The sequence below is a fragment of the Muntiacus reevesi genome, chromosome 19 (assembly GCF_963930625.1).
Source record: "Muntiacus reevesi chromosome 19, mMunRee1.1, whole genome shotgun sequence".
NCBI lineage: Eukaryota > Metazoa > Chordata > Mammalia > Artiodactyla > Cervidae > Muntiacus > Muntiacus reevesi.
The window spans coordinates 38,106,860-38,134,299 of NC_089267.1; the positions used below are offsets into that span (position 1 = coordinate 38,106,860).

Below are 27,440 nucleotides of genomic sequence, written 5' to 3' on the forward strand. Positions count from 1 at the left end.
TGAAACTTGTTTTATTTAAAAGAAAAAAGTATAGTTTATAGTAAGAGCAAATAATTTGTGTAAAACAATCAGAAAATAAAGAAAGTTATAGTAAAGTAATGCTCAAAAGTCTCCCAGCCAGGCTTCAAGAATATGTGAACTGTGAACTTCCAGATGTTCAAGCTCGATTTAGAAAAGGCAGAGGAACCAGAGATCAAATTGCCAACATCTGCTGGATCATCGAAAAAGCAAGAGAGTTCCAGAAAAACATCTATTTCTGCTTTATTGACTCTGCCAAAGCCTGTGGAAAATTCTGAGGGAGATGGGAATACTAGACCACCTGACCTGCCTCCTGAGAAATCTGTATGCAGGTCAGGAAGCAACAGTTAGAACTGGACATGGAACAACAGACTGGTTCCAAATAGGAAAAGGAGTACATCAAGGCTGTATATTGTCACCCTGCTTATTTAACTTATATGCAAAGTACATCATGAGAAACGTTGGGCTGGATGAAGCACAAGCTGGAATCAAGATTGCCGGGAGAAATATCAATAACCTCAGATATGCAGATGACACCACCGTTATGGCAGAAGTGAAGAAGAACTAAGGAGCCTCTTGATGAAAGTGAAAGAGGAGAGTGAAAAAGTTGGCTTAAAGTTCAACATTCAGAAAACTAAGATCATGGCATCTGGCCCTATCACTTCATGGCAAATAGATGGGGAAATAGGGGAAACAGTGGCAGACTTTATTTTTGGGGGCTCCAAAATCAGTGCAGATGGTGACTGCAGCCATGAAATTAAAAGACACTTGCTCCACAGAAGAAAAGTTATGACCAACCTTGACAGCATATTAAAAAGCCATATTACTTTGCCAACAAAGGTCTATCTAGTCAAGGCTATGGTTTTTCCAGTAGTCATGTATGGATGTGAGAGCTGGACCATAAAGAAAGCTGAGCGCTGAAGAATTGATGCTTTTGTCTTCTCAAAGAACCAGCTTTTAGCTGTGTTGATTTTTGCTGTGGTCTCTTTTGTTTCTTTTGCATTTATTTCTGCCCTAATTTTTAAGATTTCTTTCCTTCTACTAACCCTGGGGTTCTTAATTTCTTCCTTTTCTAGTTGCTTTAGGTGTAGAGTTAGGTTATTTTTTGACTTTTTTTTTTTTTTTTCTTGAGGTAAGCCTGTATTGCTATGAACCTTCCCCTTAGCACTGCTTTTACAGTGTCCCATAGGTTTTGGGTTATTGTGTTTTCATTTTCATTTGTTTCTATGCATATTTTGATTTCTTTTTTGATTTCTTCTCTGACTTGTTGGTTATTCAGAAGCGTGTTGTTTAGCCTCCATATGTTGGAATTTTTAATAGTTTTTTTCCCCTGTAATTGACATCTAATCTTACTGCATTGTGGTCAGAAAAGATGATTGGAATGATTTCAATTTTTGAATTGAAAAGCCTTGAATTTACCAGGGCTAGATTTATGGCCACAGGACGTGATCTAGCCTGAGAAGATTCTGTGTGCACTTGAGAAAAAGGTGAAATTCATTGTTTTGGGGTGAAATGTCCTATAGATATCAGTTAGGTCTAACTGGTCCATTGTGTCATTTAAAATTTGTGTTTCCTTGTGAATTGATGCTTTTGAACTGTGGTGTTGGAGAAGACTTTTGAGAGTCCCTTGGACTGCAAGGAGATCCAACCAGTCCATCCTAAAGGAGATCAGTCATGAATATTCATTGAAAGGACTGATGTTGAAGCTGAAAGTCCAATACTTTGGCCACCTGATACAAAGAGCTGACTCATTTGAAAAGACCCTGATGTTGGGAAAGATTGAAGGTGGGAGAAGGGGACGACAGAGGATGAGATGGTTGGATGGCATCACTGACTCAATGGACATGAGTTTGAGTAAACTCCGGGAGTTGGTGATGGACAAGGAGGCCTGGTGTGCTACAAAGAGTCGGACACTGAACTGAACTGATACAGAAAACAAACCATACAAATACTTGGTGTGTTCACCCTGACTGGTCATCAACTATCAAACCATGTAATGCAACTGCTTACCACAAAAGCTATGCAGAGGAACACAGTTTTAATGTTTTATTTTGATCTAATTTTATATTTACAGAAGTTCAAAGAACTTGTGTTTTGCTCTTTTCCAGATTTACCAATTATGAACATTTTGCTGCATTTGCTTTATCATGTGTTCTTTTTTCTGAGCCATTGGAGAGCACTTTGTTGACATCGTGTCTCTTTATCTAGAAATATTTCAGTGTTTATTCCCTAAGAACAAGCACTTTCAAAATAATTTTTTATAAATTTTTATCAACACATAATGTTAACATAAAAACCATCAAAATAAATTTTAAGAAGTGCTAACTACAGAGAAAAATACTCTGCCTTCGTTTCACACAGGAGGAAAAATCTGGACCTGTTTTGCTTACTGTGATATTCCCAGACCTGCAAAGGGCCTGGCTTTTTAAAAAAATTTTTTAAGAGTCATTTATTTAAGTTTGGCTGCTTCGGGTCTTCGTTGCTAGGTGTGGGCTTTCTCTAGTTGCTGTGGTTGTGGGGGAGCTCCTCTTCATTGCAGTGTGCAGGCTTCTCATTATGGCAGCGTTCTTGTTACAGATCACAGGCTCCAGGGTTGGGCTCAGTACTTGTGGTACACAGGCTTAGTTGCTCTGCCGCATGTGGGATCTTTTGGACCAGGGATCGAACCTGTGTCCCCTGCATTGGCAGGCAGATTCTTCACCAGCTGACCACCAGGGAAGCCCCACAGCAGGTCTTCAATAAATACTGTTAACATCTACATGTGATGTTGTGATACTACAGTAACCACACTTCTAAGCAAAGTATTTCCAAAATAAAGCAAAGACAATGACAGCATAATATTCAGTCGTTTCTTTATTATTAATACCAGTGATTAGTAATTAACCAGTTATAAAAGAGTAAAAGACTTCCAATGTAAAGGACTGATGGGAAACTACCGTTTTAAGACGAGACAAACAGGTTAGAATGTAAGTAGGTGGGATTTTGGTCCCTTCTGGGCCACCTGCGGGGACCCGCTCTCTCCTCACAGGTAGCGGTTCCTGATGTACTCTCGGTACATGGAGGTGTCTTCTTTCCCCAGGGGCTGCATGATACCTTGACTGGCCTGGATGTGGGCGTGGAAGATCTCTGTAGACTTTCTGTCTACTTTTGGAGGCTGAACCTCATAGATGTTGTCTTGGGAGAAAGCGGAGATGGGTGTTCTGTAGAAGAGAAGGGAGGACAGAGCAACATTAAAGAAAATAAAGGACCACAGGGACCTGTGACCTCAGGAGAATTTGAGAGTCAGTGACCTTGAACGAGTGAACTTAGTAACAAGCAGTGGTAGTGACCTCTCAGCTGGCCTCCTCCCCTGCGTGGAGGACAGCACAAACAGTGCCTGCCCAGCGAGCTTTCCCCCGTGTAGGCTGGGTGGGCCCCTGCCTCTGTTCCTGCAGCCTGGAGCACACCCATGTCTGTGTGCCCATCTGCCTCTCTCCCAGGACTCAACTTTAAGTGGGGGCCGGACAGACTTTTTGCTCCCTTTCCCTGGTATCTGGTATGTACCCAATAGTTTGTTTTTTTCACAGGAGACTTAGGAGGAATCAGTTAAGTATGGGATACTAATGTTTTCTACCTCACACATTGATGGCAGGAGTAAATGAGTTTATATCAGTAAAGTTCTCCCTTAGCCTAGTGCCTGGCACACTATTAGTGCTCAGTAAAAGTAAACTATTGTTAACAATTACCAGTGCATAATTCCTTATCTGCAATTCAGAAATCCTCAGAGCTGTAATAACCAAACATGATTTTGCCAGCAAAACCTGACCCAACTGAAACTCATCTGGCAGTACAACATGCAAGTCATCCCATTTCATGTGAATATTAATGTGTTTAGTTATCAGCCTCAGATCATGCAGGGGATATTCTTATAAGGTTGCTAACACCCCCCAAATTCTGAATTCTGAAACACATCTGGCTTTAAGCTTTTTAGATGAAAAGTTGGAAATCTGTAATAGGCAGCTTCCTTCCTTTCTGGGATGATTTGAAAAGCACCCAAGAACCTGTCAATTCAAAAGCATCCCTCTATTCCTGCCCCACCTAACCTGCCACAGTGCTTGAAATTTCCATCCACCCTTGGGGAAGGCACTATCTCCAAAAAAGACGTTGTCAAAGTGTAGCTGGGTGCCTGACACATCCTCAGTTCATTGCAGTGTGAACACCTGCTAGTTACTATATCTTTGGCTGGGGGCAGGCCCTCTAGGAATGAGTCAACCACCAAATGAGGTGAGCTGCAGAGTGAGTGTGCATGGAAGGTCAAGATGAGGCCATGGGTAGGCGAGGACGGCAAGCTAGACTTTGTGAGGGACTGGGGGTACAATGACAACACACTCCACCACTTAGCCCAGGGCTGGCCCTGCAGGGGGAAGGAATAGTTCTCCGCTTCAGAGTACTAAGATAACAGAGAAAACATCTGGAGAATCTGTTCTGCTGAGCTGGGACCTCAGCCATGCTCATGCACATCTTATCAGGGGAACAGAAAGGCATCCCAGATGCCTGGCTGTTGAGTTAGCTGGGACCCTTGGAGCTGGGGCAGGAAGGCGGGATTCCCTGCAGTCAGAAGCAGAAATGAACCTCAAATGCAGCTAGGTCTGTACTTGCAATGTCAGCATTTTGTGGGCCACTAGGCAGGTGCAGTGAGTGGCACACAGTCGGAGACAAGAGTTGTAGTAAAGCCAAACTTGGGTCTTTCTTACTTAGGGCTTCCCTGGCGGCTCAGATGATAAAGAGTCTACCTGCAGTGTGGGAGACCCAGGTTCGATACCTAGGTCAAGAAGATCTTGGAGAAGGAAATGGCAACCCACTCCAGTATTCTTGCCTGGAAAATCCCATGAACAGAGAAGCCTGGCGAGCTACAGTTCATGGGGTCCCAAAGAGTCAGACATGACTGAGTGACTTTATTCTCTTTCTTACTCTTCTAAAAAAGTCACGTTATCTCCCTGTACTTTGCCTTTAGAAAACTAACACATCCTGCCGTGGCTGGAGACTCTACTTTAAAAATGGCTTTGAAAAATAAAAAAATTAAAAAAATAAAATAAAATAAAAATGGCTTTGAAATAAAATATAACTCAAAGCGGAATGTGCTTTCTGGAAGTCAACCTCAACTGTTTGACCTTGGGGGTAACACAGTAAAACTCAAATTTGGTAAATGGTTTATGAAATACTCCCATTTTTCCAAAGCACTATAATAATTTCACATAATCTTAGACTATATCCTTACATAAGAAAATAAAAACCAAAGGATATAGCGATTTACTTAAAATTGAAAAAAAAAAGGCCAAGGTTAAAGAATCTTGAGATGTCTGAATCTCAGTTTGAATGCCAGCTTGGCAGCAGTGCTTTTCTTCAAAATACAAGTTAGTTATTCAAACATCTGTGGTTAACATAAGGAATAATTGGGATGATTAATATGTGAACTCTTCCCAATTTTCCCTCACAAAAACATAGCAACTCCTCAGTCATTTACACAATTCAAAGCAAGATGCTAAAATCTTTTAACAGTTGATAATATTCAAGGTCAAGCCATTTTAACCTGAACCCTTTAAAAGGGGGTTCCATTAGTGGTTTTAGAGATTGCCATCAAAGTGCCAGCCACAGCAACACCTCCTGTACCACACCATCCACACCTGTCTAGCGTCTACACCCTCCATTGTACAGATGAGACACTCGAAGTCAATTTAAAAATGGAACTAATGGCTTCTGTTCTTTGAAGCCAGACCTTTGCCTGCAATCCTGTGTACATTAACCATGAGCTTTCTGGCAGGCATCACACCAGAGAGGTACCATCTGGGAACTAAACCTTAATGCAAGTGAGAAAGGGAGAATCCAGGTCATTGTTTTGTCCTTCTGAAGCTCAGCCAAGTACCCGGGTGGGCAGGCTGGAGGGAGAGCAGCAGAGCTGGGTCAACCATGAATGGGGCCACAGAACAGCTGCTTCCACCCATTGCAAGGGTTTATCAGGGGTCCTCAGTCTACTCAGTAAACGGTATCACTGCCATGTGGAATAATGAAAAACGCATTACAAAGACTCGAAATGTGAAATGTCCAACCTCAGCTTTTAATGGTATCAGACTGAGTGGCAGGTGGGTTTAGGGCTCCAGCACTACCTCAGTGTGGCTTCAAAACAATGTAGGGAGTCAGAAAACGCATCAATCAGCCCTTTTGTCTTTTTCATTCAGACAAGATTCAAAGTCTACATTAAACAATGAAATTGTAATGTTAGAATGTTTATTATTGGATTTGGGCCAGAAAGAAGCTTAAGACATACCCAACACTTTTGACATGATCAGAAAGAGGAACAGGAAGAAAGGGATTTACAAAAAACCCTTTGTTTCCTCATTGTACTCGCACATCAAGAAAGCTATCCCAATGAGCTCCTCCTTGTCTTAAGGCAGTGGTTCTTCAGGTATGGTCGCCAGACCAGCGGCATCTGTGTCACCGGGGAATGTGTTAGAAATACAAATTCTCAGGCCCTACTCCAGGCCTACTGAATCAGAAACTCCGGGGACGAGGCCCAGCAAAGGTGTTTAGTGACAGGCTCTCTAGGTGATTTTGCTACTCATTATTTTTTGGGCTCCAAAATCACTGCAGATGGTGATTGCAGCCATGAAATTAAAAGACACTTACTCCTTGGAAGGAAAGTTATGACCAACCTAGACAGCATATTGAAAAGCAGAGACATTACTTTGCCAACAAAGGTCCATCTAGTCAAGGCTATGGTTTTTCCAGTGGTCATGTATGGATGTGAGAGGTGTACCATAAAGAGGGCTGAGTGCAGAAGAATTGATGCTTTTGAACTGTGGTATTGGAGAAGACTCTTGAGAGTCCCTTGGACTGCACGGAGATCCAACCAGTCTATCCTAAGGGAAATCAGTCCTGAGTGTTCATTGGAAGGACTGACATTAAAGCTGAAACTCCAGTATTTTGGCCACCTAATGCGAAGAGCTGACTCATTTGAAAAGACCCTGATGTTGGGAAAGACTGAAGGCAGGAGGAGAAGGGGATGACAGAGGATGAGATGGTTAGATGGCATCACTGACTCAATGGACATGAGTTTGAGTAAACTCTGGGAGTTGGTGATGGACAGGGAGGCCTGGCGTGCTGTGGTTCATGGGGTCGCAAAGTGTCAGACACTACTGAGCAACTGAACTGAACTCAAAGGTTGAGAATCTTTGGTCTGAGACCAAACTGTAATCTAAAATGCTAAATAAATTCTTATTTGCAGTCAGTCAACACCACTGAACATTTTAAAGTAGGAATTTCTTCTTAAATGATGTCCTACCACCAGCCCTACATTAAGCAGGCATCATTTAACAGTTAACTGTAAAGATATAAGTAGCAATATTCCATTTCTCAATGAGGAGACACTTGATTTCCCTGTTGGTTTATGCAAAGCAAGGAGGAAACATAAAAACATCCAAGACACTCACAAGGGGGTGCTGGCGGGCACCTTGTCTCTGAGGGCACTGGAAAGGGATGGAGGTAATCCCAATAACACTTCCAGCATTATGTGCGTTAGTCTTTTTATTAGGTTAAACGGCCTTTGTTTCTGAGTGAAAAGACCAGTATTTCAACACTAAGTGATGTGGAAATTGTGAGACTATTTTCTTATTCATTCCAGTAGAGAGAGACGGCTTATTATTGTGCTTTTATAGTGGAAAAAAAGGTTCCACGTTTCTCTCCTGTCCATTAACAGAATTATTGTTTTTGGCTTCTCCTCACAGTCCTCTTCAAATCCTAGTAGTCTTTTTGGAGACGAAATACTATTACAAATTTGCAGGCTCATTTCTCTTATCTACAAAACCAAGGCCCATTTTCAGGGGGTCTCTGTATCTCCCCTCAAGGAATGCTGCAGTCTTAACTAGTTCATTTATGCACTGCCGAACCCACTCAATGCACCGAAGATTATGACACTTAGCCTTAACTGCTTCGCTGTGGTAAAGTACCCACCTGTCAAAGCAGGAGACGTGGGGGTTGGGTTGGGAAGATCCCCTGGAGTAGGAAATGGCAACACACTCCAGTATTCTTGCCTGGAAAACTCCAAGGACAGTGGAGCCTGGTGGGCTACCATCCATGGGGTAGTAAAGAGTCGGACACAACTGAGCATGCACACACACACAAGAGAAACACTTTAGGCAGAAATTCATTAGACACACTACATGTTTTAAAGAAGATCCTTATTGGTGCCCTTTTTTGCTCTATCTTCTTTCTTTCTAAAATATATTTATTTGGCTGCTCTGGGCCTTAGTTGCAACACACAGGATCTTCAATTTTCATTGTGGCATGTGGGATCTAGTTCCCTGACTAGGGATCAAACATGGGCTCCCTGCATTGGGAGTAGGGAGTCTTAGCCATTGGGCCACCAGGGAAGTCCTTATGCCCTTTCTTAAATATGCTGTGACTTGTTTGCTTATAATGTGACCATGTACTAAAATATCTGTATCTTATACTTGGATGTGTAACTAATGTTTGAGTCCCCTTAAAAGTTCCTATTGATGACTTTTCTAACTTAAACATACTGAGTACCCACCAATACTTTGGCCACCTGATGTGAAGAGCTGACTCATCTGAGAAGACCCTGATGCTGGGAAAGATTGAGGGCAGGAGGAGAAGGGGATGACAGAGGATGAGATGGTTGGATAGCATCACCGACTCAATGGACATGGGTTTGGGTAGACTCCGCAGCTGGTGATGGACAGGGAGGCCTGGCCTGCTATGGTTCATGGGGTCGCAGAGTCGGACATGACTGAGCAACTGAACTGAACTGAAGCATTTGTTGATTTGACAAGAAAATATTTAACTGGTCAGATTGAAATGTTTTCTGGATTTAGTAATGTCATGATGATTTGTGGTTGGTCATAGAAGAATTAGACAATACTTGCATAATTTCAATAATCTTATACTTGTGATACTTTTCCAACATTCTGAAATCTTATACTTTTTCTACAATGAGCATTTTGTCACACACCAAATCCATTTGGCTTTTCCAGAAAATTTAGTAATGGTTCTAAGCACACAATATATTTCCCCCCTGTTGCTACCACAAACACCAAGTTCTCCCAAGTTGCTGTTTTCACATCACCAAATGGTTCTCTGTTGTTCATGACTGAGTGACAAAATTAAAAGAATATTTCTGTTGAAGAGGCCCTTATGTAAGACCCTGTCCAATGTCCAACAGCCTTACTTGCAGACAATGGCCATTAGGTCATTCATTAGGTCATTCCTCTCATTACTTTCCCGTTATCTACTTTCTGAGGGAAATCAATCATAAGGGCAGGATCAAAGTTAATCAGATGCCTTGGTCTCAGTGGGGCAAAAACCTCAGCAAATGTCTTAAGAGAATAAGAAGGCATGAATCCTTTCTTATTCTACCTCTCTTTCTGCCAGCTTTGTAATTTTTATTAGGAAATAACATCCCTTATCATCCATCTGGCAGAGAGGGGCCTATGGCACACATTGCAGTGATTTTCTCTCTTTCAAGCTTTTAATACTGCTCAGAGCCTTTAGCCTTCAGTTTGTGGGTACCATTCTAACATCTTTTTGTGACCATCCATTGCTTCTCTTTAGCCCCCTTATTAGGTTGCTTGATCTTGTATCTTTCCAACTAAGTACTCACACACTGAAGTCTAGTCATGAATCTATTCTACAAAGATGATACAGTGAGAATGTGTTTGGTTCTTTGAGTTAAAAAAAAAATCAAGATACTGCTGCATGTTACTCCCATTCTGTGTACAAGTATAGACACCTAAGTGCAAAATATAGCTCTCAAACCATGCTTGTCCAATATGGTAGTCATTAGCCACATGTGGCTATTTATATTTAAATTAAATACAACTTAAAATTCCTCAGTAGCAATAACCACATTTCAAGTTCCTTAAAACCACATGCAGCTAGTGGCTACTGCACTGGACAGTAGAGTATAGAACATTTCCCTCATTATAGAAAGTTCAACTGGACTTTTCTAGAAACTCCTGTTATTTTTTTTTTCCCTCGGGAATTCTGAGTATCTCTTTCTAAACACATTGCCCTAATGTCTCTGCATAACACTTATCACTATCTGTTCTTTTATTGTTTATATACTTTCAAGAATGTGAATTCTATCTTGTTTACCTCTTTATCCCCAATGCCCAGAAAAGTATCTGGCATATAGTAAACATTCAATAATTATTCCCTGAATGCATGAATGATGTCTGGTTAAGGAAGATGATTTTATCTTGAATTTTTAAATTCAGGATCTGAATGCAGTGTGATTTGGTTTACTCTGGATGATAGGGAGGTAGGATTCCCCAACAGAAGTCTGGCAAATTGTAAGTTCCTTTCCTCAGATAACCCACAAGGTGGACAGGGGCTTTATGTCCTATCTAGGACACTGTCCACTTCCCTCAGGGGAAGTTGAGGTGCTTTCTAGTGGCACAAAATTATCAATGTTCAAGAAACAAGAGTGAGGAAGGAGGGGTGTGTTCTAACTGCCCATAAATCACCCATTTATGTTACTTATTGCATGCTAAGTCACTTCAGTAGTGTCCGACTCTTTGCAACCCTATGGACTGTAGCCCACCAGGCTCCTCTGTCGGTGGGATTCTCCAGGCAAGAATACTGGAGTGGGTTGCCATGCCATCCTCCATCAGGGATCCCATCAGGGATCGTCTTGAGCCAGGGATTGAACCTGCATCTCTTAAGTCTCCTGCATTGGCAGGTGGACTCTTTACCAGTAATGCCACCTGGGACACCCATAACAATGACTTAGAGAGATTAACAAATTCACTAAATGGGCTGAAATCAAGAGGAGTGCGTCAATCTTCAAACCACTTGTAATAAAACAAAAGGCAAAAGATGTCCCTATATCCTTGGGAGGCAGGCTCTGTCTGTGAAATTCACTTGTAAATACCCTGTCAAGCCACGTTCAGCGTTGGAGGTATGGGTAAGCACATTTGCTGCCTTCCCCTCCACAGGCTTCCCTGGTGGCTCAGACGGTAAAGACTCTGCCTGCAATGCAGGAGACCTGGGTTCAATCCCTGGGTTGGGAAGATCCCCTGGCAGATCCCTAGCTACCTACTCCAGTATCCTAGCCTGGAGAATTCCATAGACAGAGGAACCTGGCAGGTTATAGTCCATGGGGTCACAAAGAGTCGACTGAGCGACTGACCCCAAGGGCATTTTCATGCATCTTTGGGTAGACATACATGAAATCACAAAATTAAGGCCACAGGCTTGAGGGGTAAACACTTATCTATGCATTAGGACATGAAACCATGTTATTAACTGCTGATAACATTCTAAACATCATCAAGGTAAAAATTAAAAAGAAATTATTTCTTGACAACAACTCTATCTCACACACACAAAATGCTATGAACCTAATGCATGACTTCCCCAAAGTCCAATTAAATTTTCAGTCTCATTATGCCATTGAGAGTTGGCATGAACATGATACAGAATAGTGTACAAATCTGGTTCCTTCAAATCCAAACACATTCCAAACCCTTTTAACAGCTGCTATTATAATGGATGACTGGACTGTCCTCCAGCAGGGACACTGGAAGGGATGTTAGAAATTTCATAAGCAGGTTAAAATGCATTAAAGATCATAATAATGCCAGTCCCTAAACAACCCACCATTAGAAGAAGTAAGAGGCATGATGAGAAGGAAGTGAAGAATATAATCTGTGATGATGAAACATAAAATGTACAACCTTGCACACCCAGGGAACAGGCAGCACTGTCTGTATATAAGGCCCTTCAAAGGCTTAGCAGTAAGGAATCTCAACTCCTTAGACTAGGTCTTTGTAGATTTTGATAGGAGAGGAGTAGGTGCCATTGGGTATGGAATATGAGGACAGCAAAACTTACTGTGTTTCTCTAACACTTCTCTGCCTTCAATGTGTCAGGGAGGCGTGTCAGTGACAGGCCAGCCAGAAAAGCACTGCAGTCTCACCAAAGTTAGGATTTTATGCCTAAGCCTAAAAGCCACATCAACAAAAGAGAAAAGTTGTTTATAGATCAAAGTACACAGGGACCTTAATATATCAGAGAAATTCATGCATTTGAATGTCTAAGGCTGCTAAACTCTTTTAAGGTACTGTTGATTTCATCAAATCCACTAGGTGAAAAAAAAGTATATAGTGTGTACACAGACACATATATGCTATGTATATAGATATATTCAATAAATATTTATATGTAACATTTATGCTTATGTATATTAATATATACATATGTTTTCCTTAAACATAATGCTGAGGAAAGGGCTATGTGTGTGTATATATATTTCAACACTCCCCACTCATACTTCAAATGAGTCCGTGGGACCTCATTTTTACAGTGTCCATTCCACTGTGCAGACACTGGAACAAAAGTATAGTTGATGAGTATTTAGGGTGCTATGCTCAGTCACTCCATCATGTCCAGCTCTTTGTGACCCCAGGGACTGTAGCACGCCAGGCTCCTCTGTCCATGGGATTATCCCAGCAACAATACTGGAGTGGGCTGCCATTTCCTCCTCCAGGGGATCTTCCTGCCCCCAGGATCGAACCCACATCTACTGTGGCTCCTGTGCTGGCAGGCAGACTCTTTACCACTGCGCCCCCTGGGTAGGCCCCTAGATAATGCATAACACTTATTCTTTCTTAGAATTGGAACATCTTGCTTTTAAAATGTGACTTTCTATTTTACACTGCTATACATAAGGGCCTTAGAGGCTATTACAAGCTTGTGAGAATGAAGTTTCTGGTTGAAATGCCATTATATCACTGCCACATATGCATGTTAAAAACAAAAAGAACAAGGTTTATCCAATATTTATCATGAAAAACTGCTGTGCTTTAAATCTATAAATGCTTTTCACCTTTTTATTGTAAATAAGACATATAATAGAAAGCCACACAAAACAAACACACAGAATTATTAGAAGGTAAACATAAGTTGGGTCAAGAAGCAGAAATTTTGGCAGCTGACCCAGAAACCCCTTCCATGTGCTCCATCCTCATCACAACACCCTATCCCCCCTTATAAGGAGCCATCAACCTGACTTCTACAGTATTTACTTCTTTGCACTTTAAAAAGATTTTTTTCATTCACATGTGCATCCCTAGACTATAGTTTAACCTTGCACGAGCAGCCTTTTCATCTACAGATTCTCCCGCCTTTCTTTTCCTTAACAATTTATCTGTCGAAGAAACCAGGTTGTAGAAATTCCTCTCAGTCTGGGTTTCTAGGTTTTGCTGATGGCATACTCATGATACAGTTCGAAAATGTTCCTCTGTTCTTTATATTTCCTGCATGTCAGCAATTGTATCCAGAGGCTTGGTGAGATTTACAATTGCTATGGTGAACACACCGGAGGTAGAGTGCTGTGTCATCAGAAGGGCCGCAGTGTCTAGCTGTTTTTTTATGACTTCCATAATCACTGATGTGCTATGCCTAGATCAACTCTTCACACTTAAAAAAAAAAGTATTTATTTATTTGGCTAAGCCCGGTCTTATTTGCAGCATGTGGGATCTAGTTTCCTGACCAAGGATTGAACCCAGGCCCCCTGAACTGGGAGTGTGGAGTGCCAGTGGATCACCAAGGAAGTCATATGCTTGATTCTTTCACTTTATTTGCCCACTTTCCAGATAATGAAATAGTTCCTTATTATCCTTATAAGGTGACCATATTTTTAAAAAACTAATCATAAACTTAAACATATTTGAGTTCCATTCTATTGCAATGACTATTCTTTTTGAAGTTCAAATGGTCCCATCTTTGTCCAGGGAGCCAGCATCACTCGGGTATCATAGTGCATATCACTAGCCCAGGAAAAGATCAAAATTCAAAATTTGAAGCACAGTTTTCTGTTGAATGCATATCACTTTCACACCATCATAAAGTCAAAAAATTAACCATTGTCAGTCGGAGACTGTCTGCACTCCATTTTTTTTTTCTGACATAAAGCGCTGCATTTTAAAAGCCTGAGAATAATCCAATTTTCTTTCCCTTAAAAGACACTTTGTCTTTTAGATGTCTAAAGGAACTTTTCCCTTTAAAGTCCAATTAACTTACTACATGGCATTATTTTGGGTCAGTATTCTCAGGTATGTGTTGTGCTCTTTTAGTGAGTAGTTTTCAACTTCAGGAAAAAAGTTTTTTGGCATTATCGGTTTTAGGATTTTTTTCCATTCCCTTGCTTTGTTTTTCTTCATCAAGGCTCCTCCCGTCCATGCTAAATCTTCCTTGCCTATTGCCTATATGTGATATTTTCTCTTAAATCTTTTTGGTATCTTTCCTTATTATTTTATTTTTGGCTGTGCTGGGTGTTCGCTGCTGCAGGCTTTTCTCCGGCTGTGGTGAGCGGGGGCTACTCTCCAGTTTTGGTGCGTGGGCTTCTCATTGCAGTGGTTTCTCTTGATGCAGAGCAGGGCCTCAGGGCATGAGGGCCTCAACAGCTGTGGCAGGTGGGCTCAGTAGGTGCGGTTCCTGGGCTCTAGGGGACAGGCTCAACAGCTGTGGCACACAGGCCTAGCTGCATGTGGAATCTTCCCAGACCAGGGATTAAACTCGTGTCTCCTGCATTGGTAGGCGGATTCTTAGCCACTGTGCCACCCAGGGGGCCCCTCTCATTTCTTTTTGAATTTTAGAGTTTTATATTTTAAGCTCATTTTGAAATACTATGCAAAATAAAATTTTCTTTTTATTTTTTAACATTGAAAACATTTTGTATTGGGGTATAGCCAATTAATAATGTTGCGATAGTTTCAGGTGAACAATGAAGGGACTCAGCCATACATATACATGTATCCATTCTCCCCCAAACCCCCCTTCCATCCAGGCTGGCACATAACATTGAGTAGAGTTCCATGTGCTATACAATAGGTCCTTGTTGGTTATCCATTTTAAATATAGCAGTGTGCACATGACCTTTCCAAAGTCCTTAACTATCCCTTCCCCCTGGCATCCATGAGTTCATTTTCTAAGTCTGTGAGTCTCTTTCTTTTTTCAAAGTAAGTTCATTTGTACCATTTCTTTTTAGATTCCACATATAAAGGATGTCATATTTCTTCTCCTTACTCAGTATGACATGCTCTTGATCCGTCCATGTTGCTGCAAATGGCCTTAATTCATTCTTGTTGATGACTGAGTAATATTCCATTGTGTTTTTATATACACAAGCACACATACATCCATGGCTTCTTTATCCATTTCTCTGTTGATGGGCATTTAGGTTGTTCCCATGTCTTGGCCATTGTAAATAGTGCTGCAATGAAAACTGGGGTGTATGTATCTTTTCGGGTCATGTTTTTCTCTAGATATATGCCCAGGAGTGGGACTGCAGGCTCATATGGTAGTTCTATTTTTAGTTTTTTAAGGAACCTCCATACAGTTGTCCATAGTGGCTGTACCAGTTTACATTCCCACCAACAATTATGCTTCAGTTTTGACCTCTTCCATCAAGTTGTCTTTCCAGCATGCTTTCATCAGAGGGATGTTATTCTGCTCCGCGTTCTTTCATCTCCCTAATAACTTTTCATGAGCTTGGAAGTCGATACTTCTCTGTTGCTCATTATGCAAAATTAGCTTTTCTGAATAGTTAGAAGGAAGTGCAGTTAAAGAAAATCTCACTAACTTGACGGAACTCTCTCTTTGGTTATCACCGTGAAGTGTTTAAAACCATGGCCTCTTGCTTTCTGATATTCCCTGTTGTCGTTTAATCGTTAAGTCATGTGGACTCTGCGACCCCATGAATTGTAGCCCACCAGGCTCCTCTGTCCATGGGATTTCCCAGGCAAGACTGCAGGAGTGGGTTGCCATTTTCTGTATCTCTTCCTTTTCCCCACTTTTATCTGGACTTCCTCTTTCCCTCATGTCCCCTGGCACTGTTGTGCTCAATTCTGACTCCACTGGCAGCATTTTCTCTTCAGACGGCGCCCTGGCCTGGAAGAGGTCTTTGGTTTTAGGGTTCAGGAGTTCATGTGGCCCAGACTGCCTGAGTTCCTTTCAGAACCCGCCAAGAACCCTGGTACTCATCTGGCACTGAACTGGGTAAAACCCCTCCCAGTTGCTACTGTCTTTTTCCCAGAACCGATTAGGCACATCTATTTTTAAAGTCTATTTTTCACCCATCCCCAAAGCTAGTCCCTAAATGGGACATTCTGCTGCCTCATGGCCATACTGTCTTTGCTCCTGAAGTAGGCATTGCCACACCACTGCTCCTTACCCAGGGCTTTTCTCAGAGAATCTATCAGAGACAGCTGAAAACTGCAGGGCCCAGATGTGGCTGCTCTCGTAGTGATGCAGAGACTGGGGGGAAGTGGGGAGAACATGATAGAGCCTATAACCTTGTGGTTTATCTGCATTTGGCTAATCAAGCATTATTACCTCAGTGGCAGCAGAAAAAAGTACAAGAAGGGATAGGAAAATTAAAAAAAAAAAAAGAGAATGCTTATCAGCTTTACTTTCGTTGCAGCTAATGCAAGATGGCTAGGATTTGGGTCATGGGCTTAACAGAATAAGGGAGCCTTTTCACTGGCTACCCAAAGACCTCACTCTATCATGCAAGCAGATGCTTTCACCATTCCTGCCTACTGGAATTTGATGACTGCTAATACAAACAACAATTCTATGTTTCCATTTTCTCCCTTTCTGGAGACCTTCCATTTTCCTTTGCCTCCAGTGTACATTAGAAGCAGACAGGCCATCTTTTAACTTACAGGTCACTAGGTCACAAGCAGCCTTGTCTGGACTTGATAAGGAGAGCTGCACAAAACCCAGATATCCTGGACTCTGAGTGGGATGCAGTGATGAATGGAGGAGGGAGCTGGTTCTACTTATAGCAAGAGGAATGTGTATGGATAACAAGAGGGGCAAACTGTGACAGATAACATAAATTAGATTCCTCAGTATCCATTTGAATTTCCTATCCTACATACAGAGGTTAAAAAACAAACAAACAAAAAATAAAATCTCAGACACCCTTGCAATCGAGGTTCAAAATGTGATTTAGATTCTAATCACCACTTACACTCATAGGAGTCTGATTTGGAATAGAGTCATACGGGAAGAAGCAATATGTAGGGTATTTATTTTGCAGACTGTGGCAAAGGTAACATGCTCTTGAGCTGGCCACCACAGTGGCAGCTTCCTGATTTTAGCTGAAGTGGCTGGTTTGCGGCCAGCAACCGCTGGGATTCCTTCCTGACCTAGGCAGATGCAGCAGCCATGCTGAGGATTTGCCATGTGGTTTGGGGAATCATTCCTGGCAGCCTGGTCTACAGTCTGTCTCTTTAGCCCTCGAGGGATTTTGAAAGCCACTGAAAATCCTATGAAAATCACTTTTTGTTTAGTCTACCTAGAGTGGATTATGTTTTCTGCTACTAAACTCTGACCCACATAGCCTGCCAATGCACAAAGCAGAGGCAGCTCCAGCTCTCCTGCTTTACCCAGGTGCCTAGGTAACCCCATTTCTGGATGCTTCTAGCAACAAAGGGGATAATTCTTGCAGTTGGGCACGTGTTTTTGCTGCCCTAGGAGACAGGAGGGACAGTCTGCCACAAGCACATACATGAGTGGCGATGGTGGTGCTTTTGATGTCTCGGCCATAGCTGTTGGTATTTTTATTGGTATGGGAGAATGATACTCTTCTACATTCTCTCTGAGAACTGTAAAATTAAAATGCTTGTATTTTTTATTTTTAAATTAATTTCTCTTAGAATGCAGTTGCTTTACAACATGGTGTTTGTTTCTACTGCATAGCAAAGTGAGTCAGCTATATGTCTACATCTGTCCCGTCCTTGTTTTTTTTTTCTTGCATTTAGGGCATCACAGAGCACTGAATAGGGTCCCTTGAGCTACACAGTAGGCTCTCACTAGTTATCTATTTTATAGATAGTATCAACGGTGTATACATGTCAATCCCAATCTCCCAATTCATCCCACCCCCAAGGGGACATCCGCCCCCTTGGTGTCCATATGTTTGTTCTCTACATCTGTGTCTCTATTTCTGCTTTGCAAATAAGATTGCTTTGTGTTTTTTAAAAGGACTTTTGGCTTTAGACAAAGTAAGATGATTTGCGGGGGGTAAAGTGCTTCCAATTCAGGACACAATTTATAAATTGTAGGATTTCCCCCCCATTTTGTAGGATATGTTATCTGTCCTAGAATAAAAAGAAATATCGTTTTTCCTCTGTTTCAGGCGTGTCTATGATTACAGACACGAGGGGCGCACCCAGAGATAGGTGGCTGCACGGTTTTGTAGTCTCTGTAGGTTTTTGTAGACCTGAACATTGTCAGTTGTTGTTTGATGACAGCACTTTTGGCTTTGAGCCACTGGCAACAGGGACTGCTTACCGTGCACAGCACTGGGTCTGCTCTGCCAGTAAAGGCTGCACATCAGACCCGTAACAGCTGTTCTCAAAGGGCAAAGAATACAACTGCCCCTCCCAGAGGCATCCTTCCTCCCAGCCTGTAAACAGGCCCTCGGGGCAACTGGTCATCTGTGAGACCTTTCCGCGGTGACCTTTGGGAGCAGTCTGTCCCTTCTGCCCTTACATTTCCTGGAACAGCAGCAGCCCTGGACTGTCACTCCTGGAAACGCAGACCAATGGGCTGCAATAATGGCCCTGTGTCTCACCTCCCACATGGAAGTGATGGCCCGATTTATATCCTTCATGCCTATTTGAATACTTTCATCTTTTCCTGATGATTTACAGAGCGCTATCATTGAGTCTGCCACATCACACCATTACATCCCCCTGTAAACTGCATCTTTTTTCCTAACACTTTTTATTGTAGAACCTCTTCAGATTTACAGAATCCTGTACAGAGTTCCTACATACCCCACACGTACCCCAGTATTCCCTATTAGTGATGTCCTCCACCAGGATGGTATGTGCTGCTGTCCTGGGCTTAGTCGCTCAATCATGTCTGACCCTTTGTGACCCCATGGACTGTAGCCCACCAGGCTCCTCTGTCCATGGGGATTCTCCAGGCAAGAATATTAGAGTGGGTTGCCACGCCCTCCCCAGGGGATCTTCCTAACCTAGGGATTGAACCCGGGTCTCCTGCGTTGCGGGCAGATTCTTTACCCCCCGAGCCACCAGCGAATCCCAAGAATACTGGAGTGGGTAGCAAATCCCTTCTCCAGGGGATCTTCCCGACCCAGGAATCAACCTGGGGTCTGCTGCATTGCAGGTGGATTCTTTACCAGCTGAACTACCAGGGAAGCCCCTAGGATGGTATATTACTTGCAAATAATGAACTGATGTTGACATTTATTACTACCTAAAATCCACACTTCACTCTAACCCGAAATCCTTTTGCTGTTTCAAGACTTCATCCAGGATACACTGTATTTAGGTGTCATCTCCCCTTAGGGTCCTCGTGGCAGTGACAATAGACTGTCCTTGTTTCTGATGACCTTGACAATTTTGAATAGCATTTAGCCTGCATCTTTTCAGAGCTATCCTTCACTTTAGTAACAATAAGAATCAGAGAAAACTGATTTTTGGAAGGAGTTATCAGTAGGATCAGGAGCCCTTGAACCAAATCCTACCTGTCCTGAGTTTTCAGAAAGCGCATGTGGTTTTATCTCTATCAATGTCCCTCTGTGATGGAGGGCTGGGTGCAGGCCCAGTGGATATTCAGACAGCTGCTGCAGGAGCCGGAAGAGTTGGTGGAGTGAGGGGTTCCACAACCTGGCTGATCATTACAGTCAGTGGAGAGTGTTGTAAAGCACAGATGCCCAGGCCTTAGCCCAGGTGTACTGAATCAGAATCTCCAGCCAATAGGGTCTGGAATTCTATATTTTGTATTGCTTAAAAAATAATAATCTTGCAAATTATGTTTTTAATATAGAAAATTATAAAAAACATGGGCCATAATCCTATGAATATACATAGAAGTATAAATGTAGAAAATGTAAAGAGGAACCAGAAGTCTAAAATGAAAAATGAAAGCCTCCCTATAATCTATGTAACTTTTTTAAGGACGCTTTGGTTTCTGTCTGTTTTTAGTGCTCTTTTGTTTGCTTGAGATTTGTATTTCTGCAAGCTTCCAAGGTGTTCTGGTGTAACCAGAAATTTGGAACCCACAGATTCACAATTCACCTGGCCAGAGCGGGGGAGGGGAGAGAATGTTCCTTTCAGTGCTGACATCCATTATAAAATCACAGAGGCCTACTCTTCCCCTTTCCCTCCCTGAAAAAGTCAGCCCTAAAGCCATCAGTTGGGGCAGAGCAAGGGGAGGCAGCCTGTGACAGCCTGTCGGAGCCCCACTGGATGACGTCCTAGAGAGGACAGATCCCGTATGGGGAGTTCAGGCCTGAGTGTGTGAGGCCAGCATCCACGGATAGAGGCAGGCTGAACAGGGACCAGTGGGTGCGAGTATCCATGTGGAGGGGTGGCCTGGGACCCAAGGGGATAAAGAAGGCATTCGTGAGGGTGATGTCTCTGAGAAGGGAGTCAGTGCCTGAATAGAGGGCGTCTTTGGCTTCCCTGGTGGCTCAGATGGTAAAGAATCTGCCTGCAATGTGGGAGACCTGGGTTCGATTCCTGGGTTGGGAAGATCCCCTGGAGAAGGAAATGGCAACCCACTCCAGTATTCTTGCCTGGGAAATCCCATGGACGGAGGAGCCTGGCGGCCTACAGTCCATGGGGTCGCAAAGAGACTGACACAACTGAGCGACTAATACTGTGTGGGGTAAGGGGTGGATGCAGTGGTGACGGGAGGCTGGTTATACATGTGGGAATGAATTAAAGAAATATAATAAGGGAACCATGTTTCTTCTCACTGTTGGACAAGGAGGTCACTAATATGCAAAGGGAGAAGGACAGAATAAACCCAGAAAGAAAGTGAACTCCCCATGGACTATACAGCCCATGGAATTCTCCAGGCCAGAATACCAGAGTGGGTAGCTGTTCCCTTCTCCAGGAGATCTTCCCAACCCAGGGACTGAACCCAGGCCTCCCACATTGCAGGCAGATTCTTTACCAGCTGAGCCATAGGGGAAGCCCAAGAATACTGGAGTAGATAGCCTATCCCTTCTCCAGGGGATTTTCCCAACCCAGGAATCAAACCAGGGTCTCCTGCATTGCAGGCGGATTCTTTAACAACTGAGCTATGAGGGAAGCCCCAGAGTACCCTACAATTAGAGATACCAGTATAAACTTGTGGATTGAAACATACAAATCTATATTTATATTATACTTACAAATATATTATAGTTACATTTATGTTATAGAGTATATAAAATATATGTGGTATATATTTGTAGATACGTATGTGTATGTTTGCATGGTTGTATATATTTACATATATGAATATATTTAAATGTATATATGTCCTTTGAGTGGGCTTGAGAGCAATGATATTCCATTGGTAGTAGGTACACCCAGTTCCCACTCCTTGGCTATAATACCATTATCCACTAAAAAGAACCAGAGGTCCTTGGAGAAATGACTTATTTCAGGGCTGGGGCAGGCAGAGAACATGATGAGTTTAGAACATCTTGTGCCAGAAATCAAAGACATACTTAAAGAATGATGAGGACATGTCCAGAGAACACAGGAGCCAGGCTGAAAGGACTGAGGTGAAATTTGAAACAGTTTGAACATTAAAACAAATAATGACAGTAACACACTATATCCCATCCAATAAGAGAGAAATCCAAGACCTCATACTGAGAACAATAAAATGAAACTTTGAAGGAATATTTACATCGTTTCAAAGCATCTTCCACAAAATATTCATTAATTAAAAGAGAGGGCAAAAAAGAGCAACTTCACAATGGAAAATCCCAGAAGATTCTACTTTAATCAAGGGACTAAAATAAAGATGACTAGCACTGAGAAGCACCCACCATCACTTCTATGATATTCCTGCCTGTATGCATTATGTACCTGGAGCCAACAAACATTTATTTTGTCACAGTTTCTGGGGTCAGAAATCTGAGAGTGGCTTTATTGGGTGACTCTGGTTTTAGGTCTATTATAAGGTAAAAGTCCAGCTGTCGAGCGATAGACATCTTGGGGTTTAACCAGGGCTGAAGAATCCACTTCCATTCTCACTCACATGACTGGCAGGCCTCAGTTTCTCCTGGCTATTGGCTAGACGCTTCAGTTCCTTGCCATCTGGGCCTATATGTAGGGCTGCTCACATGACGTTTGCTTGCCCCAGAACAAGTGATCCAAGAAATTACTTCTATAACCTAGCCACTTTGGCTCTATGCTCTTCCTTACAAAGACCTACTCTGGTACCATGTGAAAGGAGACTCATGAGAGTTTGAATAATAGGCATGTGTGTGCTAGGTTGTTTCAGTCATGTCCAATTTTTAGTGACCCCATGGACTGTAGCCTGCCAGGCTCCTCTGTCCATGGGATTCTCCAGGCAAGAATACTGGAGTGGGTTGCCATGCCCTCCTCCAGCGGACCTCTCTGAACCAGGGATCAAACCCGTGTCTCTTAGGTCTCCTGCACTGGCAGGCAGGTTTTTTACTGCTAGTGCCACCTGGAAAATCCTTGAATAACAGGAAGTGGGGCCAATTTGAAGGCTGGCTATCAAATTGCCAAAAATAATCATGACAAACTCTCAGATATGGAGCTGTTCTACAAAATCACTGATCTATATTTCTTCAGAGTGTCAAGGTCATAAAAATCAAGGAAGAGACTGGGGAACTGTTCCAGAATGAAGGAGACTAAAGAGACATGACTACCAACTGCAATGTGAAATGCTGTATTAGTCCCCTTTGAGATTAAGGACATTGGAGGACACTAGCAAAAGTTTGCATGGGGTTGAAGGATTAGCTGGCAGCAATGTATTAATGTTAACTTCCTGATTTTACTAGACTGTACTATTATTTTATAGAAGAATGTTATTTATAGAAAACACCCATTCAAACATTAGGGAGAGATAGGAAATCAGGTTTGTAACTTACTCTCAAAAGGTTTGGGGCAAGGAGGGAAGTATTCTTTATTTTTTTACTGCAACTCTGAGATAAGTTTGAGATTGTTTCCAAATTAAAAATGTATATACACTTTTTGCCCTTGGCTCTGAGGAACCTCAGGCAGCCACCCCCATGGGCACATGCCCAGGTGCTGTTCCTGCCCTGGGCTCCCTCCCTCGCCTTTTACTTCTCAGCTGCCAAGATCTTGGAAAGCTGAATATTCCCCAGGTACTTCAGCTGTTCCTTATGTGAAGTTCAGAAGCCCCACCCTTATGGTTGCCATCCTATGTGAGTGATGATCCAGTAAAATTTTTGAAGAATGAATCAGGATTTTCATGACTAAGTGTTAGAGAAGACAGCCTTTTATTCTCAGTTTCTACTTTTTGTGACCTGAAGTTGAGATCAAACCCTGAGCCTTTGGACTGAGATCACTGATTCCAAGACACTAAACTACCAGAGAACTAACTCTAGGGAATAACAGATAGTGAGAACTCACACAAAGGAAACCACCTGAATACAAGACCCAGCAACACCCAACCACCAGTAGCACCCACTGCAGAATGCCTCATCTAAACGACAAACAAAACAAAAATACAAACCCAATCACCAGCAGACAGGATTACCACTTCACTCAGCCTTGCCCATCAGAGGAAAAACAAACAAAAACAAGAAAAACTCAGCACAAATCTCACCCTATATGAAGTTTACCAAAACCACTGGACTAACCTTAGGAGGGAAGATACCAAAAGGAAGAATGAATTCAACCTTGATGCCTGGGAAAAGGAGACCTCAAACACAGTTAAGTTAAAAAAGAACTATATGTCTGATTCATGTCAATGTATGACAAAACCCACTGAAATGTTGTAAAGTGATTGGCCTCCAACTAATAAAATAATATTAAAAAAAAAAAAAAAAGAATAATAAAGAACAGGCAGAGAAATACCACACAAAAGAAGGAACAAACTAGAAACACAGAAGTCCCAATAAATGAAGAGGAAATAGGCAAACTACCTGAAAAAGAATTCAGAATAATGATAGTAAAGATGATCAAAAACCTTGAAAACAGAATGGAGAAAACGTAAGAATCATTTAACAAAGACCTAGAAGAATTAAAGAATAAGCATACACAGACAAACAACACAATTATTGAAATTAAAAATACTCCAGAAGGAATCAATAGCAGAATATCTGAAGCAGAACGAATCAGTGAGTTGGAAGATAAAATGGTGGAAATAACTTCTGAAGAGCAGAATAAAGTAAACACAATGAAAAGGACTGAGGATAGTCTCAGAGACCTCTGGGACAATATCAAACATACCAACATTCAAATTATAGGGGTCCCAGAAGAAGAAGAGAAAAAGAAAGGGTATGAGAAAAGTTTTGAAGAGATTATAGTTGAAAATTTCCCCAACATGGAAAAGGAAATAGTCAATCAAGTTCAACAAGTGCAAAGAGTCCCATACAGGATAAACTCAAGGAGAAATATGCCAACACAAATACTAATTAAACTAACAAAAACTAAACACAAAGAATGAATATTAAAAGCAGCAAGGGAAAAGCAACAAGTAACATACAAGGGAGACCCCATACATTTAACAGCTGATCTTTCAGCAGAAACCCTGCAGGCCAGAAGGGAATGGCAGGATATATTTAAAGTACTGAAAGGGAAAAATCTACAACCAAGATTACTGTGCCTGGCAAGGATCCCATTCAAAATTGATGGAGAAATCAAAAGCTTTTCAGACAAGCAAAAGTTAAGAGAATTCAGTACCACAAAGCCAGCTTTACAACAAATGTTAAAGGGACTTATATAGTCAAGAAATACAAGAGAAGAAAACAGATCTACAAAAACAACCCCAAGCAATTAAGAAAATGGCAAAAGGAACATAGATATCAACAACTAAATGTAAATGAATTAAATGCTCCAACCAAAAGACACAGGCTGGCTGAATGGATACAAAAGCAAGACCCATATATATGCTGTCTACAACAAACCCACTTCAGACCTCAAGACACATATACTCTGAAAGTGATAGGATGGAAAAATATATTCCATGCAAATGGGAAGCAAAATAAAGCTGGAGTAGCAATCCTCATATCAGACAAAATAGACCTTAAAGAAGATTACAAGAGATAAGGAAGGACACTACATAATGATCAAAGGATCAATCCAAGAGGAGGACACAACAATTGTAAATATCTATGCACTCAATACATAAGAAAAACACTAACAGACACAAAGGAGCACCTCAATACATAAGAAAAACTCAACGTAGGAGCACCTCAATACATAAGAAAAACACTAACAGACATAAAGGAAGAAACTGACAATGACACAATAATAGTAGGATACTTTAACACCCCACTCACACCAATGGACAGATCATCAAAAGAGAAAATTAATAAGGAAACACAAGTCTTAAATGATACATTAGATGAGATGGGTCTCATTGATATCTTCTGGACATTACATCCAAATGCAGAAGAATACACCTTCTCAAGTGCACATGAAACATTCTCCAGGATAGACTACATCTTGAGTCACAAATCAAATCTCAGTAAATTTAAGAAAATTGAAATCATATCAAGCATCTTCTCCGACCACAACGCTATGAAACTAGATACCAATTACAAGGAAAAAACAATGAGAAACACAAACACATGGATATTAAATAACACATTTTTAAATAACCAACAGATAACTGAAGAAATGGAAAGGGAAATAAAAAAATTTCTAGAAACAAATGACAATGAAAACACAACTCAAACCCTATGGGATGCAGCAAAAGCACTTCTAAGAGGGAAGTTTATAACAATAAAATCCTACCTCAAGAAACAAAAAATACATTGAATAGACGACCTAACTTTACACCTAAAAAAACTGGAAAAAGAAGAACAAACCCCCCCCCATTAATAGAAGGAAAGAAATCATAAAGATCTGAGCAGAAATAAATGCAAAAGAAATGAAAGAAACAGTAGAAAAGATTAATAAAACTAAAAGCTGGTTCTTTGAGAAGATAAACAAAATTGACAAACCTTTAGTCAGACTCATCACAAAAAAAGAGAGAAGAATCAAATCAAGAAAATTAGAAATGAAAAAGGAGAAGTTACAACAGACCATGCAGAAATACAAAGGATTATAAGAGACTATTATGAACAACTATATGACAATAAAATGGATAACCTGGAAGAAATAGACAGATTCTTAGAAAAGTTCAATCTTTCATGACTGAACCAGGAAGAAATAGAAATTATTATCAACCCAATTACAAGCACTGAAATTGAAGCTGTGATAAAAAAAAATCCTCCCAAAAACCAAAACCCCAGGACCAGATGGCTTCACAGAGAATTCTATCAAACACTCAAAGAAGAGCTAATGCCTATCCTTCTAAAACTCTTGCAGAAAATGCAGTGGACGGAACACCTCCAAACTCATTCTACGAGGCCACCATCACTCTGATACCAAAACCAGACAAAGACAACACACAAAAAAGAAAACTACAGGCCAATATCACTGATGAACATAGATGCAGAAATCCTTAACAAAATTTTAGCAAACAGAATTCAACACATCAAAAAGCTCATACACCATGATCAAGTTGGGTGTTTTCAGGGATGCAAGTATTCTTCAATATACAGAAATCAATCAATGTGATACACCATATTAACAAATTGGAAGACAAAAACCATATTATCATCTCAATAGATGCAGAAAAAGCCTTTGACAAAATTTAGCACCCATTTATGATTAAAACTTTTCAAAAATGGGCATAGAAGGAACCTACCTCAACATAGTAAAGGCCATATATAATAAGCCTACAGCAAACATCCTCAATGGTGAATCTGAAAACATTCCCCCTAAGATCAGGAACAAGATGAGGTGTCTACTTTAACCACTGTTATTCAACATAGTTCTAGAAATCCTAGCTGCAGCAATCAGAGTAGAAAAACAAAAGAATCTTCTTCAGAAAAGAAGTAGTAAAGCTCTCACTGCAGATGACATGATATTGTACATAGAAAACCCTAAAGATAGTATCAGAAAATTACTAGAGCTAATCAGTGAATTTAGCAAAGTTGCTGGATACAAAGTCAATACACAGAAATCTGCATTTCTATATACTAACAATGAACAATCAGAAAGAGAAATTAAGGAATCAATCCCATTCACCATTGCAACAAAAAGAATTAAATATCTAGGAATAAACATGCCTAAGGAGAGAAAAAAACTGTACACAGACAATTTTAAGATACTAATGAAGAAATAAAAGATGACATAAACAGATGGAGAGATATTCCATGTTCCTGGGTAGGAAGAATCAATATTGTGAAAATGACTATACTACCAAACACAGTCTACAGATTCGATGTGATTCCTATCAAATTACCAATGACATTTTTCATAGAAATAGAACAAAACTTTCACAGTTCATATGGAAACACAAAAGACCCCAAATAGCCAAAGCAGTCTTGAGA

General features: G+C 41.2%; 1 protein-coding gene across 2 annotated transcripts in view; it reads right to left on the reverse strand.

Annotated features, from left to right (window-relative positions):
* Positions 1-2,858: 2,858 nt before the first annotated feature.
* The window catches only part of FIG4 (FIG4 phosphoinositide 5-phosphatase), a 158,612-nt gene continuing 134,030 nt past the window's right edge, over positions 2,859-27,440 (reverse strand). For both annotated transcript variants that reach the window (XM_065911332.1, XM_065911331.1), the window contains one exon: positions 2,859-3,218. In XM_065911332.1, the coding sequence (XP_065767404.1) occupies positions 3,041-3,218 (178 nt within the window). In that variant the 3' untranslated portion in view covers positions 2,859-3,040. The remainder of the gene's footprint in view (positions 3,219-27,440) is intronic.